General features: G+C 42.0%; 1 protein-coding gene across 1 annotated transcript; it reads left to right on the top strand.

Moving 5' to 3' along the window:
• Window positions 1–779: 779 nt before the first annotated feature.
• Window positions 780–16,973, top strand: cpz (carboxypeptidase Z). Its single transcript, XM_072678506.1, has 11 exons — window positions 780–1,023; window positions 1,603–1,632; window positions 4,050–4,424; window positions 4,917–5,132; window positions 6,490–6,725; window positions 10,955–11,116; window positions 12,530–12,688; window positions 13,032–13,167; window positions 14,011–14,150; window positions 15,217–15,316; window positions 16,025–16,973. The coding sequence occupies exons 1-11, from the start codon at window positions 939–941 to the stop codon at window positions 16,372–16,374; spliced, it is 1,989 nt and encodes a 662-aa protein (XP_072534607.1). The 5' UTR covers window positions 780–938; the 3' UTR covers window positions 16,375–16,973.
• The last annotated feature ends 940 nt before the right edge of the window (window positions 16,974–17,913 follow it).

Here is a 17,913-nt window from a genome sequence, read left to right as displayed (position 1 = left end):
GCATTACTTTGTGGATATTCAGTGCTACAATTCCTAGTTGGGATAAATGTGCACCTCTATTGGAATAACGGTATTTTCACCCTTATCAGCTGAATTCTGTTAGAAACATGGCTTTTATGTTCTTATACTGAGGGTATATGGGACGTGAAAGTAGATATGACATCATGAGGAAATAAAACAGATTTTCATCTAGAAGTAAAGTTCCATAAGTAAAAAGTAGCTACAACGTTTGACATATTATATATATATATAAAAATAAAGCTCTTATACTCAGGTTTGGGGGAAATCTTCCTTTTTTAAATGATATAAGAATAATATTTCTTAATTATTATTGTGTTTAAAGTGTTCATGGTCAGACTGCTTTGCTGCTGCTAAACTTTTTTGGAGGTTTGGCATTTTTATTAAACTTCCAGAACAGTTTATATGCTGATAAATGCAGATATAAAAGACTTGACATATAAAAGACAGTGGGACATGCTACTTGAGAACATTGTAGACCTCCTACTTTGTGCTCCTACTCCTGTCTTTGTGGGAACAAACCCTTTAAAGACTCGTTACTTCGTGGAAACACCAGCACTGACTCGAGCAGGCCATGATCTCGGGCTACACCACCCACCTCACGTATCGTTCAGAGTCACTGAACCCTCTCTCTCTAAACCATTACACTCCAAACACTGAAAAGTGGAAGGTGGAGCCTGGTCACCCCATGGAGGAGAAGCTCCAGGATGTAATTTGACCGTCTGGGCTGCCTCCGCAGCGGCTGGAGCACCAACAGCCAGTCACAGCAGGGCGACTGTAGCAGCCAGGCTCTCAAATTACAGCCGGGAGTTTCTCTTGCATCGGGCTTCGTGGAGAAGCTCCGGGCTCCAGCCTTTATCATCTCCGAGCAGATCGCTCGTCCTCAAGCCCACAGCGTGCCACATCACTCGGGCTCCACAATGCTGAAAGCCGCGGCGCTTTTGAGCCTCCTGGCTGCGTGTTTCTGCGCCCCACCGCCGTGCGAACCTGGAGACCAAACCTTAGGTGATGTAGAAGGAACTTTGTAGCCTTTCTTTGGTGGATGTCCTTTCAGTGGAGGCATGACGCTTGAAAATAGCAATGCCCCCAACTTTGGAGCAGCAGGTTTGGGTAAAACTGGGCTTGAATGGACCCTGTAGGTCAAGGGATTAGCTGTGCGTATTGGTCAGCTTTTAGGCTTTCAGTTTGCGTTGATTTAGCCAGTGTCCGGAGGGGGTACTGGATACTGTGAGGTGGTTTCTTTTTTGGGGTGTAATTAGGACTATTTGAGGCAAACGTTAAACCTAAGAAATGAATAAATGCCGGTCTGTGACCATGTTTAGCTCACAGCTCCTGTTTGTGCTCGTTGTTTGGTCTAAGATATTGTATCTTCTTGTAAACCAGTAAAACTTTCACCAGTAACTTCCTTCAGCCAAACTGGGAAATGTTGCTAACGGAAAGTTACTTTTTGTGGGCAACCAAGTTAATGAAAAGGTTGTAAACTGTTAAAAACTGTTTGCTACAACGCCAACTAGGGGTCAGTATCTGAACACATTTTACACATTTCACTTACAGTAATGTTGGTTGTATTGCATTGTGTTGTAGGAAGATGCCAGAGGCCACTGGAAGACAGACGTAAGCAAAATACTGTTCCATAACTTTTATCAAAATGAAGGTTCATCACAGTTAAATGAGATTTCCACTCATTTAGGAAATATATCTTATTCAGGTGTTAATCTGAGAGGTTGGATGTAAATTGCTCCATTACAGAGAAACCTTGAGAATCAGACGTCAGCTTTCATTGTTTACAGTGGTGGTGATAGGAATCAGACGTCCAAAGGTTACTCACAGCACACTGTTGCACAAAATGATTACAAACAGACCCTCTTCTGCACACAAACAGAGCAAAGATGCGAAACAGTTCCCAAGACAAGCTTGTTTCTTTCCTAGATCTGCCATTATTAGATCTGACAACCCAGAAGACCAGTGTAGGTTCACAGGTAATTGTGGAAAGCTAAATACGAAGGCTGTATTACCCTGCTAAAAAAAAGCTTACACCATCATGGCTGGTCATCAGCAAAAACACCATATTGCTGCTGTCCAATGACGAAAAACATGTGTCTTCATTTTTGTCTGTTGTTGGTTTAACCAGCTTTTGAAGCAAGCATGTAGCTGCTCTGTACTCTGTGTAAATAATTCTGGATGAATGGACCAATAGAAATGCTCCGAAATGACTCGGAAGAAAAACTTTTTACATTGACTTCCATTAAAACTTAAGGTTTTCTTCTTCTCCTGTAAAGTTGTTTTGGGCAGCGACAATATCATGACTGTCATACTAAAACCTCATATCTCTACAATTTTAAACTTTACTTAAGAAGTTAAGATAAATAAGGAATGAACCTTCTTAAGTTTTGATGTCAGTCAATGTAAAATGTTGTATTCCAAGTATTTGTGGAGTTTTTGTATTGGTCTACTCATCAATAAATTGTGACACAATTTAAACAACAACTGTCAGTTATTTTAGAAGGTGAAATAAGAGTATAAAATGGAGATACAAGGCTTTGGCATGACACACCACGATATGTCACCCAGCACTGCACCGACATCAGTCCAACATTAACTAGCGTATGTGGTGTTTTAAACCCTGGTGTGCTGGTCAGTCAGCACCAGACCAGCATAAACCAGCATATGTGGTGTTTTAAACCCTGGTGTGCTGGTGAACTGGCACAAAACCAGCGTATGTGGTGTTTTAAACCCTGGTGTGCTGGTGAGATGGCACAAAACCAGCGTATGTGGTGTTTTAAACCCTGGTGTGCTGGTGAGCCGACACAAAACCAACATATGTAGGGTTTTAAACCCTGGTGTGCTGGTGAGCTGGCACAAAACCAGCATATGTGGTGTTTTAAACCCTGGTGTGCTGGTGAGCCGGCACAAAACCAACATATGTGGTGTTTTAAACCCTGGTGTGCTGGTGAGCCGGCACAAAACCAACATATGTGGTGTTTTAAACCCTGGTGTGCTGGTGAACCGACACAAAACCAACATATGTAGGGTTTTAAACCCTGGTGTGCTGGTCATTCGACACAAAACCAGCATATGTTGTGTTTTAAACCCTGGTGTGCTGTTGAACTGGCACAAAACCAGCATATGTTGTGTTTTAAACCCTGATGTGCTGGTGAACTGGCACAAAACCAGCATATGTTGTGTTTTAAACCCTGGTGTGCTGGTGAGCTGGCACAAAACCAACATATGTTGTGTTTTAAACCCTGATGTGCTGGTGAACCGACACAAAACCAACATATGTTGTGTTTTAAACCCTGATGTGCTGGTCATTTGACACAAAACCAGCATATGTGATGTTTTAAACCCTGGTGTGCTGGTCAATCGGCACAAAACCAGCATATGTTGTGTTTTAATCCTTGGTGTGCTGGTCAACTGGCACAAAACCAACCATGGTAACATCGTAGAAATCATGATGCCTGGTCCCTATTGACACTGTTATAATGTAGCAGAACTAGTGACTGGTTTCAGTGAGCAAGCCTCGAATGAGTTAAAATTGAGGTCATGGCTTTTTGCCTGGAAGCCATGAGGCAGAAAAAAAACATCACAGAATGAGATGTGACATGTCTACAGAGAGAAAGAAAGAGAGAGAGAGAGAGGCAGATAAGATAGATCATGGGCCTAAGGGTGAATGACAGGTAAATCGGTCAGGTAAGATCTTCATGGGATACATTCCATTTTAAATCCCAATGCTGTGTTAAAGGACTTCATGTAAAACACCAGTGTTTGAATTTTAGCAGTAAATTAAGGTGTGGGTTTTTTAATTGAGGCTTTGATTACAGTTAGTAATATAGAAAAGGCGGCAGAGGCGGGGGTCATTAAATTGTTGTTTAAGGGAGCTTAGAAGTATGCCTGCCAGCCCTCAGCCTTGTGCAAGGATCAGGTCCACATAGAGCCCTGCTCATATAGCAACCCTCTTATTTCATCTTAATTAGTGTTTACCAACCCCCATCCATCCTGCAGAATTATTACGTCATGTCTCCTGTCCTCAGCACAGTGTACAGAAATGGTACTGGGCTACTGCCAGGATGTCCCGTACCAGCAGACCGTGTTCCCCAACATCGTGGGCCAGCAGACCCGCCAGGAGGCGGAGACCAGTGCTGAATATCTGCTGCTGAGCGTGCTCCATGGCCTCCTCAATGGCGAGTGTTCTCCAGACCTGCGGCTCCTCGGCTGCTCCATCCTGGCACCTCGTTGCCGGGATAACACACTGATGAAGCCGTGCCGCAGCTCATGTGAGATGGTCAAGAAGAACTGCGCACATGCCTTTGAGGCCATTAACATGGCCTGGCCCTACTTCCTGGACTGCGATCGCTTCTTTGTCGGGGATGAGGAGGGCTGCTATGATCCACTGTCTGCTTTGAGAGGTAATGGCTGAAGTTAAGGTGAATGAAGAGGTTCACACTACAATAAAGGCTAGTTTTGAGGTCTTCGCCACATGTGTAGATAATGAATGTTAAAGGGACTGTGCTTTGTTTATATGTATTGCTTTAATTAAGCATGTCTGAAGTGCACACTCACCAAGCTCTTCATTAGGAAAACTTGTGCACCTACTCATTCATGCTATTATCTAATCAGTCGATCAAGTGGCAGCAGAGCAGTGCATAAAATCATGCAGATGTATTCCAGCAGCTACAGGTAGTGTTCACCATCATCAACCATCAGAACAAGGAAAAATGTGATCTCAGTATTTGTCCATGTTTAATGAAAGACCCTCAGAGAAGTCCCTTTGGTCTTCATTAGCTGTGCATACAGGACCAGAAGACGATGATGTATGTATTTATGGGATGCTCGTGTTCCTGCCCTCTCTGTCAGTTTCTTTCTTTTTTACTTTTCGTCAACATGCCCCGTCCCTCCAGCCAGACAAGATGTCGCCTTCTCCAGCCTCTCAGATGGCGGTCAGTCCACCATTCTGCAGTTCACCTACCACTCTAATGCTCAGATGTTCAACATCCTGAAAAAGACGGCAGCCAAGTGTCCCCACATCTCCCGAACCTACAGCATCGGCCGCAGCGTGGAGGGCAAGGATCTGCTGGTTATCGAGTTCTCCAGTAATCCTGGACAACATGAACTATGTGAGCACAACCACCCATTTTAATGACATTAGCTGTATTTACAGTAGGATGCTGCTAGTACTGAAGATGGGTTTTACAGGGTCGGGTTTAATTAGAGCTGGACGATATAGAAGTGTTTTTATCGATGATATTTATAGACATTTTTTACGATACAAAATATTTACCGCAATATTTTGTCATTTTGTCATAGTGAGTGCTGTGATTTTTACTCAAAATATGCATATCTCAAATAAATTAAATAAGACTAAGTTCACTGTCTGCAATGAAATGTGTAAGTACTGACGATATCCACGATACACTCATAAAAGATACGATACTTATTATAGATACGATATTGCCCAGCTCTAAGTTTACTTAGTATCTTAGAATGAACAGAGTGCTTTTACTTTAGCTATTAATCTTAAGACTTATTATGCAATGCATTACTCAGTAATGGCTATTAAAACAAATATTTCATGCTAAAACATTGAGTGACAATGTTGAGGAATAAAAGCCTGGATGACGGTTTTAAGAGTAATATACTAGAGCAATCATGTTTTATCAGAATCATGTCTTATGAGTGAGTTTCACTTTAACCCTCTGTTAACTTACCTTAACACCACAGTACTTTTGGTAGGCTGGCCTCAGAGATGTGGCTGGCCCTTTGCTCTCCATTCCATTGCTGATGATTGCCCTCTTGTGGACTCACATCATATTCACCCAGTTGGTGTCTGAAATGTGCTTCTTTGCTTTTGCAAAGCTAATAAAGCTAGTCTATGTTTCCCCAAATATTTTAGGGAGGCATCCACTTTTGTAGGCACCGCTTTTAGTGAATGCATTTAGCTACTTTACGTTGCACCCATTGCTGACATTCAGTATTGCCAGTAGAATAGGATGCTCAGGAGTGGACTAGAGAGGTATAACCCCCACCAGCATTGAGCTGTGAAGTAGTGGAACAGTGTTCTCTAAAAAAGATGGTGCTTCATCCAATACTTTTGGCATGAGTCGGGAAATAAGATGGGGTGGTGATCATCCAACATCCTGACCTCACTAAGGCTCTTGTAAACCCTCACTGAACTCACTCAAATCCTTACAGCAATGCTCCTCTAAAATCTAGTAGAAAGCTTTCTTCCCTGGACAGTAGAGACAGTTACTCCAACAAAAGCAGGACAAACTCTTTTAATACCCCTTACTTTGGAATACACAATGAATTAGCAGGTGTCCCAATACTTTTGTCCATATAGTTTTGGCTTCCATACCTGTCTCAGTGTCTTCTTTTGTGTTTCTACTCACCTGAACTAATCCAGATATGCTAAGCTACATATTATAGCCCATGTTCCTCTTTCTCCCTTTCTCTCATGTCTGCACTGCCCTCTAGTGGAACCAGAGATTAAGCTGATCGGAAACATGCACGGAAACGAGGTGTTGGGCAGGCAGCTGCTGATCTACCTGACTCAGTACCTGTGCTCCGAGTACCTGTTGGGCAACGAACGCATCCAGACTCTCATCAACAACACTCGCATCCACCTGCTCCCCTCCATGAACCCCGATGGCTACGAGCTTGCCGCTGCTGAGGTAGCTGACAGCCTCGACCCTGAAAACACCAACCAGGAAGTAAATATCCCGTTGTCTGGGCTCTGAGTCCGCCCGTGTCCGTCTGCCCGTCGTTCTGTCGGCCGACTGACCGCGCTCTCCAACTCCCTGCACCAGAACGGGTCCTCAGGGCATAGGGGCCTGTTTACAAGGCAAATGCAGATTAGATACTGCTTAGTAATTTAGTAAAGTAGCATTCATTTACGCAGCCCTTGCTGTTTCCACTACAGCTAATAGACTGTAGCCAGACAAAGTGGTTAGAAGAAGATTCGCTATTGAGCTATTCAGAGTGGACCACTGGTAAAGGGAACCTTTAACTTACTAATGAGTATCCTGTAGATATTTCTGCTTTGTCATATAACCCTTAGCAGTGTCCTCAGTTCAACTTCATTCACCATGGCTTTCTCTGTTCTGGAAATGATCAGCACGGATGATGGTAGAGCTCAAACAGGTTGTCCAAAACACATGTTTTCTACTGTAGAATCTGACAGCTCTGTAGCAGCAGGTTCAGTATTGTCACTAATTCCTCAAACCTTACAGTGCTCACTGTGAAGTTGTGCATGCAGGGCCTAGCTTTGCTTTATTGACTGTTTGGGAAGTATCTTGGCTATTGAATCAGAGTATCTTTTTCATATAATCGGTCGTTTTGAGTTAAGTGCCATTTTGGAGGTATTCTATGAGGTCAAGACTCGTCTGTAGTCACTCAGATTATTGAAATGCTGAAAGCTGAACTGGTAAGATTGTGTTGTGCTGGTTTTCTGTCTGTAGCTAACTTCAGTTTAATTAATATTAAAGCCATGTGTGGTTTTGGATTAGCCACACTATTAAATAACACACACAGGCAGGGCAGCAGGACCTGGTTAATCTGGTATTATTAGGACTGCTAAGGCCAGAGCACACCGACTGGACAAAACAAACAGCAATGTTGGGTTGGGTTGCCATGGCTTTTGTTCGGAAACGTTTGGTCAAAATTGACGCAATAAATTCATGTTTGTTGGTGTTGTTGATGATGTTTGGGCAGTTGGCCATGACTTCTAACAGATGTTGCCACGTGCAGCTCTGCACCCACTGAAACTCAGCTCACGCTTTCCTAGTTACCATAGTGAACAGATTCCATTGATTCCACTGTTTAGCCATTCCACTATTTAGCCATGACCGGAGAGCACTCACTTATTGCCAAAAAGTGATACACTCTAAACCGCTGCTCTGAGGAAATGCGGATGAGTGGATTAGTCTTATTGGTGGTGCTTTGCCATCTATGAGGTGAAGCTAGCCTTTTCTTTAAAAGGCTGGTGGTGCAAATCGTGTGAATAAGATAAACACTTCTTTAGCGATTCTGAAAGTTTATAACACCCACTGATTGAGCTCACATACGTGCGCTCAGAGACTAAATATGGTGCGCAGCAGCGGCCAAACATCCTTTTTCCCAATGTGAGGCAACATCTGCCTGGAAAAACACAGAGAGGAGAATGTAGTCGGATCTGAAAGTATCAGATGATCGCTGAGGGAAATACAGCAGGTAATTAAGGCTGTCATTTTTAGATAGATGGAAAAAAAACATGGTCAATTTGGATGGCAATAAACTCATAGAGAGCCCCTCGTCAAAATAAGAATTTTACCAGGACCCTATGTAAATTTAATTTTGTAAATGTAAAAATAATTTTCTAATAATGAAGATGTACCAGGGACAGGTATCTTTCAGAACATTGTAAAACAATGGCCAACATCACAATGTTAGGCTTTGTCCTAGTATGTTTGGTTTGTGGGCTCTGGCCTTTAAATGTCATGACGTCCAGGTTTTAGTTTACTTTAGAGCTATGTGAGATGTCGCTTTGTTTCATGATGATGATGACACGCTCTTGTTCATCTATATGGGTCAAACAACATTTCTGGTTTACTTTAGTACTGTATCATCATTAGTGCCTTTTGTAGGAGAAAGACTAAATGCAAGTGAATTGTTCTAGGCAAGTGAATTTATTACAGCTAGCTACCGTTGCTGGTAGTACTGTGCTCTCGCAGTTCTTCGGTTGCAATGTAAACAAATCCTGCATCCCTGAAATGTCTTTGGGCTTTATGGCCTAGTTTTAGAACATAAAGACGGTGTACCATTATATAGACGCTTATACCATTGCTCGGTAATATCCAAGTACAAGGTTGGAGGCAGCATTTCAGGTTTGGATCGGTGCAGTTAATGGATCACAGTTTATCCAAAGAACAGTCCCTGTTAAGCATTCTTTCTGAGTTTTAGTGCCTTCAAAGCAAAACGATTAGGTTTCAGTGTTAAATTTCAGCAAAGCATAGTTGTGGATGTAGCTTTCACTGAAACACTCCCTGAATTCCTCCAAAATGGCGATTCGGGGACATAACACATTGTAAAGACACGTGAAGACCAATTCAGAAACTTAGTAAATATGTCTTTCGGGCCAATAAATGAACAAATAATTAATAATTTTCAGAAATAACATAAGCATAAACATCTAAGTGGATCAGTGTCCCATAAATAACAACGCAAACAATACGACAATGCCACTAAATTGACTAATGAGCTGGCACAGTTGAAGCATATGAACTAAATGGGTTGGTATGAATGCACAGTTTTGCAGGAATGGCATGCAGGTCAAGGTGTAAGTGACAGCACATGGCAGTGTGATACTGGGCTGTATACTGGGCTTATAACAGCGATCTTCTCAGTAATTTTGGCTGATGAATCTTAACGTGCATGATATGCAATAGAATTTGCATATCATTCTGCAAGATATGCAAATATTCAGGGTATCTAAGCAAACTATATGCAGAAGATTTGCATATATAGAACCCTAACAGGAAAGAAAACAGATAATGTTGCATGTGCAGTAATTGACAATGACAGTAATTTGACGTTGGCAGATACATTTGGAAAAGAGAGGGCTAAGCCGTGTTGATCTGTTCTTGCCAAGATCTGTCTTTATTGTCTTCTGTCTTGTCTCTGTCTTGCTCCTCAAAGCTTTACTGATGCAGCTCCATTGTAATGCCTGTTTGCACGCTCACTGCACTCATGAACACACTATGAATGACTCACAGCCTTTCCTTCCAGTTTAACTGCTGATCACAGATGTGTCCTGATCACTAAGCGGTTTTGTGTCACATGAGAAGTTAACAGAAGACAAGTTAGCTAATTGCACACAAAACTGACTTTACAAAACCAACTTGGCACACTAGCTGTTCATGATAAATATACTGTATGAATCTGCATCTTCTTATTGTAAAACAGGCCAACTTGCCAGGCAACAGGCCAAAATGATGCAATATCTGAGATTGTTTTTGAGTTAACTCAACTTAGTTTATTCAGATGATCTCCTAACTCACCTGTTCTACTTCTGCATCTCAGTTTGATCAACAATACATGAGCTGCAGCTGAAACTGATTAAATACTGTGTAAGATATTTACTCTGTAGCTCCTCCCCCTAAATCTGTTTACTGTTTATCCCCACCTGCAGGTTAGAACACCCCATTATGTAAAGTCCCCAGACTGGGAGGCTTCTTTTTGACAATGGAGCTCTGAGCTCTTGCTGGGAATTGAACTTATGATCTACTCATACTTGACGAGCAGCAGTTAGACCGTAGGGCCACTTCAGAGCTGTGACATTACGCCACATTAAAACACAGTTCTGAGTTAATGTACCTTCCAGGTCTTGGTTACACAGCTCTAGAGTGGCACAACTGTCTAACTACCTGCTTATACAGTACAGAAGATCATAGGTTTAAATCTAATCAACACTACAGCCCTCTAAGGTCAGATGTCTGAGAATAGGAAGATCTCCCTCCATATGATAGGGGGAGGTCTAAGCTGCAGATGGGGATAAACAGTAATCGGATTGAGGGGGAGGAGCCACAGACTAAACATCTTACGCAGTATTTTATCAGTTTCAGCTGCAGCATACAGCTCAACTAATACTATTGAGGCTCAACTCAGTATGTATTGTTAATCAAACGGAGATGCAGATGTAAAAATATGTGAGTTAGAGGAACTTTAGACTAAACTAAGTTGAGTTAACTCAAAAATTGCTCTGAAATTTTTCATTTGTGCAGATAAAATACTATTTGGGTTTATAATGAACTTCCTGCATTGGGCACAAACTCATAAATCTATTAAAACACAGTGAAGGTAGGTATCTAGTCATAATATTCATATAAGTTTAAAAGAACTCACTCAAACCGTTATGAAGTGTTGTCCTAACCTTCTCCTGCTGGAATGGGTGTGAAATGTCTAGGGTCATATCTATAATGGCTGGACCAGTGGCAGAGCCAATGCTCAGAACATCGACTTGAACCGCAACTTCCCTGACCTGACCTCCATCTACTACAACCGACGGCGCTTCAGACATTTCCGCAGTGACCACATCCCCATTCCCGACTCCTACTGGGTGAATAAGGTGTGTTGATTTAGACCAGTGCTGTTAGGCTACAGGAAATCAACCACTGTGGTCTCAGTACGGTTGTTTTGGTCCACATCTGAATGTGATTACTGTATTCACACCTGCCCAAACGAATCACACCAAGGATGTAAACAAACCAGGGTCTGATTTACCCAGACAAAAAAGTGCAGGTGTGAAAACACCCTGAGAGTAGTGAACATTTGAGCTGAACTCTTAGCTGATGAAGGTGAAGGTCCTAACCTTCAAGTAGGAATTAGAAATTAATGAATTGAGGGGGAGAAGAACCCTTAAAATTTGGAGGGTTTAGCTGTACGAAGCCATACGAAGATTTGACTATTCATTCATAATTTGTTCATATGGGAAGATATTATTGAGCTTTTAAAGATTGCAAACTGTTTAAATTACTGACATATAATGTGAGGCTGCCGTATGGATTTGTGAAATACTGAGACAGACAGCAGCAAGTATATATGTTTAACATTTCAGATAAAAGAGCCAACTTTGATCTTCAGTCTCTTTCCTTCAGTAACAACAGAAACAGCTAATAGGTCATACTTTCCTGTGTTCTGATGGGTCCAGCAGAGATCAACAGAACCTATATTTAAAAATAGCCTGTAAATAAACGTACTGCCTGCATTAAATCAGCCCAGATAATTGGTGAATTATCAAATTTCAGTGTTTTGATCAGAGAATTCTTGCAGACAGAGGGACAGAAGGATTCTCCTTCAATAAATGCCTCCATACTTTAGACCTTTTCTGTTTTACCAAAAAAAAAACCTTCTTCACTGATCGACATGAGGAATCTCAGTCGACTGACGGGTCTCTGACTGATGATTTGACTTGTTGACTTTCAGCCCTAGTAATTTCAGCTTTTATAAAGGCAGTGCGTTAAATCCTGTTTTTGAGAAGCTTAACATAAACTGTACTGTTAACTTAAATCAGTACTATTGAGAATTGGCATTTCTTGGTCCTGGGTTGGTTGGTGTAGCGCAACAGATAACACCGCTACCAAACCATGTGGGAGACTGCGGTTCGATTCCCGGTATGGGTGACTATTGGCCCACCTCTGTAATACAAGTAACCTTGTAAGTTGCTCTGGATAAGAGCGTAATGGCTCCCCCTACAGTTGATGAGCTGAGAGATACCGACCCATCATTAGAAGTGAGAGAAGCACGTGGACTGAGGCAGTAGAGTGATATTACAGGATTTTACACAAATATGACTTGATGCCAAAACTCTTTGCAGAAGAGGTGTCAGTAATTTTGGCCATGACTGTATGACTTGGTGACATTTTGTCTTCTGTACTTTCAGCTCTCGCATAGCTTCATAACTGTCTTGCGTGTGTAAGGTGTGCTGAAGTACTGAAGAGTTGTGGCTCTCAGGACTGAGGCTCTCTAATTTTTTTCCTAGGTGGCTCCAGAAACCTATGCTGTGATGAAGTGGATCAGGGCCATTCCATTCGTGATCTCAGCCAGTCTGCATGGAGGAGAGCTGGTCATCTCATACCCCTTCGACTTCTCCAGACACCCCGAGGAGGAGAAGATGTTTTCTCCCACACCTGATGAGCAGGTCTGAATTCTAAGATGTGTTTCCAGTTTTGGGGACACTGCTGTTCAGATTAGTGTTTGGCCTGCTGGGAGTGAATGAAACTGCACCCTTAACAATGAAGATGCCTTAAATGGTTCTGTGAGTGATGCCATAGAAAGGCCTTTGAGGTTCCTCACCCTCACACACCTCTGTGACAAATTCTTTATGTCTTTTCTATAAAATCAAATGACCAATTAAAGCATCTTCAATTAATTAATTACATAATCAATCAATTAATAAATGAATCAATTAATTAATCACAATAAAGACATCATATTTTCCACATGAAAGGGGACTATACATGATAAGGACTGTCTGTGTGTAGATCTTTAAGCAGCTGGCTAGGACCTATGCAGACGCTCATGCCACCATGTCCAACAACGACACAGACAGATGTGGAGCTTCGTTTGCCAACAAAGGAGGCATCATCAATGGAGCTCTGTGGTACAGCTTTGCTGGAGGTAAAGTTACATGGTACAGAAAGTGTTGGGGTGATCAACATAGTTCCATGAGTTCACAGCCGCCCAAAACACATAATAGTCTTGCGTGTTAATGTACTTGTAGCATTGCGCCTTATGGTTGGTCTGGGGTGGCCCAGCTTGGCCACCAGAGGGAGGCAGACAGCGACCCCAATGCCTCTCAAGAGGGAAACTGAGTCACCTGTGGCTTCACTATATACGCAGAGCATTTTCCACAGCTCTGTGCTTAGGCTTGGTTTCTTTACACTAGACTAGCTGGTAATCAGTAATCCCCTCAAGGTCTTGTTTGATTCTCAGGCTGAGCTGCTTCTTCTTCTTTTTCAGATTTTTTCTCTTGGAGCCTGTTTGATAGTTTATTAAGTTCAGTTTATTTCAATTGAATTTAATTAACTATATTGTTATTTATACCAGTACAGTACAACACATTTTGTCTCTTTGAAAATCAGTTTAGAAAGCCAGGGTCAGGGTCAGAGGCCATTCTGTTCGATACAACAGCTTGATGGCAAGCAGCATGACCCGGGATTCGAAACCACAATCCTCGGATCATAGTGGCAGTACTTTACGCTGGACCATTTGGAGCCCGGGTCTCCTCTCTTTTTCTCTGCATTTCAGTCTCTATCTACCTCCAGTAGAAAGCATGGCCCATATTTGATTGGGCTCAAGTGTGAGACCTGGTTACCATTCCAACATGGAGACGGCCAGTCCTCAAACTACTACCATGTGTTTTAATTTATTTTTAAGAAAAAGATTAAACATACATACAATGAAGTAATTCATTTTGTAAGAAGAAGGCTTCTGTGCTTGTTCTCTACTTTTTTGTGTTAGGTATGTCTGACTTTAACTACCTGCATAGCAATTGTATGGAGCTGACAGTGGAGCTTGGCTGTGACAAGTTCCCTGCAGAAGAGGAGCTCTACCCAGAGTGGCTGAGGAACAAGGAGGCGCTGCTTAGCTTCATGGAGTCTGTGAGTCGACCCTTTCCATATTTGCTGACATAATAATGATGTTGTTAAACCTCTTAAATGGCCAGCGACCCACACACTTCTATTACCAAAGAACAGCCCCACCAGCCTGCAGAGAGATCCCGGTAGTTACCGAATAATACCTTAGTGTGTTATGGGGTTATTTACAGGGGCCTAAATGTTAATGTACATGCCTGTTCATGTCCAAATGTTTGCAGATGCCCCTTTTAGTGAATGCCTTCAGCTACTTTAAGTTCCACCCGTTACTGACACAGATGTGCAAATTTACACACACAGCTTGTCTAGTCCCTGTAGCGGTCTAAACATGAACCTATTGGCACAATGCTGCCTAATGGTGTGGGCTAGAGAGGTATAAAGCCCCCCCCAGCATTGAGCTGTGGAGCAGTGGAAGAACTGTGTTCTCTGGAATGATGGTTGGTGCTCCATCAGTAGTCCATCGTTTAGTTGGGATGAGGTGGGGTGGTGACCATTTAACATCCTGACCATCCATTGAACATCCTGAGTAACATCACTAAATGCAATCAGATCCTTACAGCAATGCTCCCATAAAGCCAGGGAGTATCCTCCTTCATTTGAGCTGATGAAGTCAAGTAGCAAAAAAGCTTAAATCTTTAATCACAACTCCAGTGGCCTTGCTTAATACTACTAGACTAGTGGTCTCCCACCCTCTTCACACACACGCACACCCCATTCAGGCAATCGGGGACTTCTGAAGGCAGTAATTAGTTGGGTAGATTAGGGTTGGATCCAAAGACTGCAGGAAGGTAGTGTAGGACATTTGGACAGTCCCATACCTCTAATAGCAGAAACTCTTCATGGACAATGTAGAGTGCAGTTGACACCACTAGATGGCAATAATGCATAATTATTACAACAATTACAAACACTTTAAGATTATATCTATTGTTTATATTTTTGTCAGTGTTATAATTTTTTGGAAATGTCCAGCCTGACTAAGTTGTTATCATTGTTCAACTGCATGGTTTAAATGCAAAGCTTTGAAACAAGGTTGGTTGGAGTATGTTCACTGAGCTGAAGGATTTTGCAGGTCCACAGAGGCATAAAGGGCATCGTGAAAGACAGTAACGGGAATGGAATCAAAGGAGCCATCATATCTGTTAAAGGGATACGACATGATATCACCACAGGTAATTTATGTGAAAGGAAAGGAAAGAGTGAATTTAGGATATTCAGGCCCAGTTTTATGTCCCAGTTTGAAGTTTGAGGCTGTTGGGTTTAGATGTTTATGTATCTGTATTCTCTATATTATGTATTTGCTTATATTTAGACTTTTTAAATACTAAGTACTAAGATACTATGTGTATTTGGATTGATTACGGCCTCTTAAAGGAATTCTAATAAACAAATATAGCCATATTTGTAATGCTCATGTACTGATTATTAGGTGTACTTTTCATATAAAAAACTTAGTCAGGCCTTAATAATAGATTTGTAAAACTACAGTCCTATGCAAATGTTTGGGCATTCCTGGTCAAATTTTCTGAAAAAAACTTCTATATTTCTGCACATTTTAAAGCACAATTCCTCATTAATAACTGAAATTAACATTGAAAAATATAAAGCATTTAATGTTCCAGTACTTTTACACATTGTTTTTTTGCAATGTTAAATTAAGACTGTGAACAGTAGCGATGCTTTATATCTTATCTCTATTCTAGAATATGTACTTACATGAACTATGCAACACATTTAGACAGGGGTGCCCAAACTTTTGCATATCAGCCAAGCATTAAGATTTTATTATTTTGAGAAAAAAATGACACCCCCCCCTCTCCCCGATCCCGAAAAGCTGCAGAAAATGACTGTAATGCAAAAAAATGTCCCCTTCTCTCCAGCTGAAGATGGTGACTACTGGCGGCTGCTGATTCCTGGCGTCCACATCGTAAGCGCCACTGCTCCAGGCTACTCTAAAGTATCGAAGCGCATCAGACTGCCTCACAACATGCAGAAGATGGGCCGCGTGGACTTTGTGCTAAGGAAAATTCCTGTGGAGCCCGACCTTGACTACTTAAACATCCCTGAGCTGGACAACTACGAGCGCTTCGACCCCTACAACCAGTTTGGGCAGTACAGCCAGAGGGAGCTGAACGAGAACGGAGAAGAGAGGACCGAGAAGCCCTGGTGGTGGGCTTACTTCAGCCAGCTGGGTATCTCCTCTCCCACCTGGCTTCTGAGGAACTATTAGGACCTGCTGGAATTTGCAGGGGAGAAGCTCAAACCCAGAACCACCCTAAGCCCAGTCACTGCACTTTAGGTTTAAAGTACTATATAGAGTACGGCACGATTCGGAATACCTACCTGTTCTTGGGGCAACGCGTGGCTTTACGTATGTAGCTTATAAATGTATACTGGTTTATATGTAAGTACAGAAAGTACAGATCACTAAACTCCACATGCAAATAACAGCCGATTTGAATAAAAGCTGGCAGCTAGACAAATGTTTGGCTGGGGTGGGAAAATGCATTGGTGTTGCCATGTAGGCAGTTTAATCAGGGATGATTATGTCAACCTATACAGCGTATGTTTTCTTTATCCATGGAAAGGAAGAATATTAAGTTGTTTTTTTTTTGTATTTGAAGCAAACCACTGTATCATATCCATTTTCCATGAACCCTTTTGATCTACATTCACACCTGAACTGGGGTTGATTGCATTAGATCATGTCAAAAATCTGTCCTCACATCCACGAATTGTGCAACTTTTAATTAGAGAAGATGTCTCTCTTTTTAACTGTAATGTAATATTTGTATTGGAAATTGATACACTAAACATATTGGGTCTAAACTCTGTGGGTTGCTTTCCAGGACATGAGTTAAGCCTGTTCTTGAACTAAATCTCAATAGGTCAATGGGTAATCGCCACTGGAAATTCTGGAAGTCCAAGTTTAGGCTCTTGGCACACTTTGGGCCAGTCAATATCAATCAATCATGGCTTAAATGCTACAGACTATTTGAGTATTGTTGCTGACCATGTGCATCCCTTCATGGCCACAATTACCTATCTTCCAACAGCTACTTCCAAAGACATGATGATAATGCACCATGTCACAAAGTGACCATCTGGTATGACACTGAGTTCAGTGTTCTTCAGTGGTCCTCCCAGTCACCAGATCTTAGTCCAGTAGAGCACTTGTGGGATGTGGTAGGACAGGAGATTGACAGCATTGAAGTTGAAATGAAAGGACCAGAATGATAGAGGAGTGTTTCCATGCCATGAAGAATTGAGGCTGTTAGTGTAGTGTTTCTAATGAATTGCCCAGTGAGAGTATTTTTTAATGGTTTCGCTGGCTGACCAGCATGTACTTGATGGTTTCACAGCATAACTAAAGTGGTTGACCGGCAAATATTGCTGGTCCTGCAATATAAACAGATTGACCACACTGGTCAACCAGCTTTACGGCCAGCTTGATGACCAGCTTGGTCAACTTAACAGACCAGGTAGTCCATGAAACCCAAATAAAAACACATACGCCACCCTGTTTAACCAGCTTAGCTCATCAGCATAGGGTATGTTTTCACTTTCCATCCACACTGACCATCACAGACCGTCTTAGACCATCTCAAAGCAGCCACCAACAAAAGCTGGTCTAGAGCTGGATTTTTCAGAAGGTCTGTTTTACTGTATCCTACTTGTGTCCCTGATGGTGATGGTCATAAGATTACCACTAGGTGGCAGCAAAGTCCACAGTATGCTCGCCGTGAGCTGAAGGCCACAGGCACACTGC

Source organism: Salminus brasiliensis, chromosome 4, assembly GCF_030463535.1.
Source record: "Salminus brasiliensis chromosome 4, fSalBra1.hap2, whole genome shotgun sequence".
NCBI lineage: Eukaryota > Metazoa > Chordata > Actinopteri > Characiformes > Bryconidae > Salminus > Salminus brasiliensis.
The sequence above is the reverse complement of the archived record's forward strand: the minus strand, read 5'-3'. Positions and strand labels throughout refer to the sequence as shown.

Excerpts from the sequence above, each read along its gene's own strand:
- cpz (XM_072678506.1), top strand. The coding sequence starts at position 939 with ATGCTGAAAGCCGCGGCGCTTTTGAGCCTCCTGGCTGCGTGTTTCTGC. Across the intron at positions 14,151-15,216 it reads TGCTTAGCTTCATGGAGTCT|GTCCACAGAGGCATAAAGGG; the intron begins GTGAGTCGACCC and ends AGGATTTTGCAG. Across the intron at positions 15,317-16,024 it reads ACGACATGATATCACCACAG|CTGAAGATGGTGACTACTGG; the intron begins GTAATTTATGTG and ends CCTTCTCTCCAG.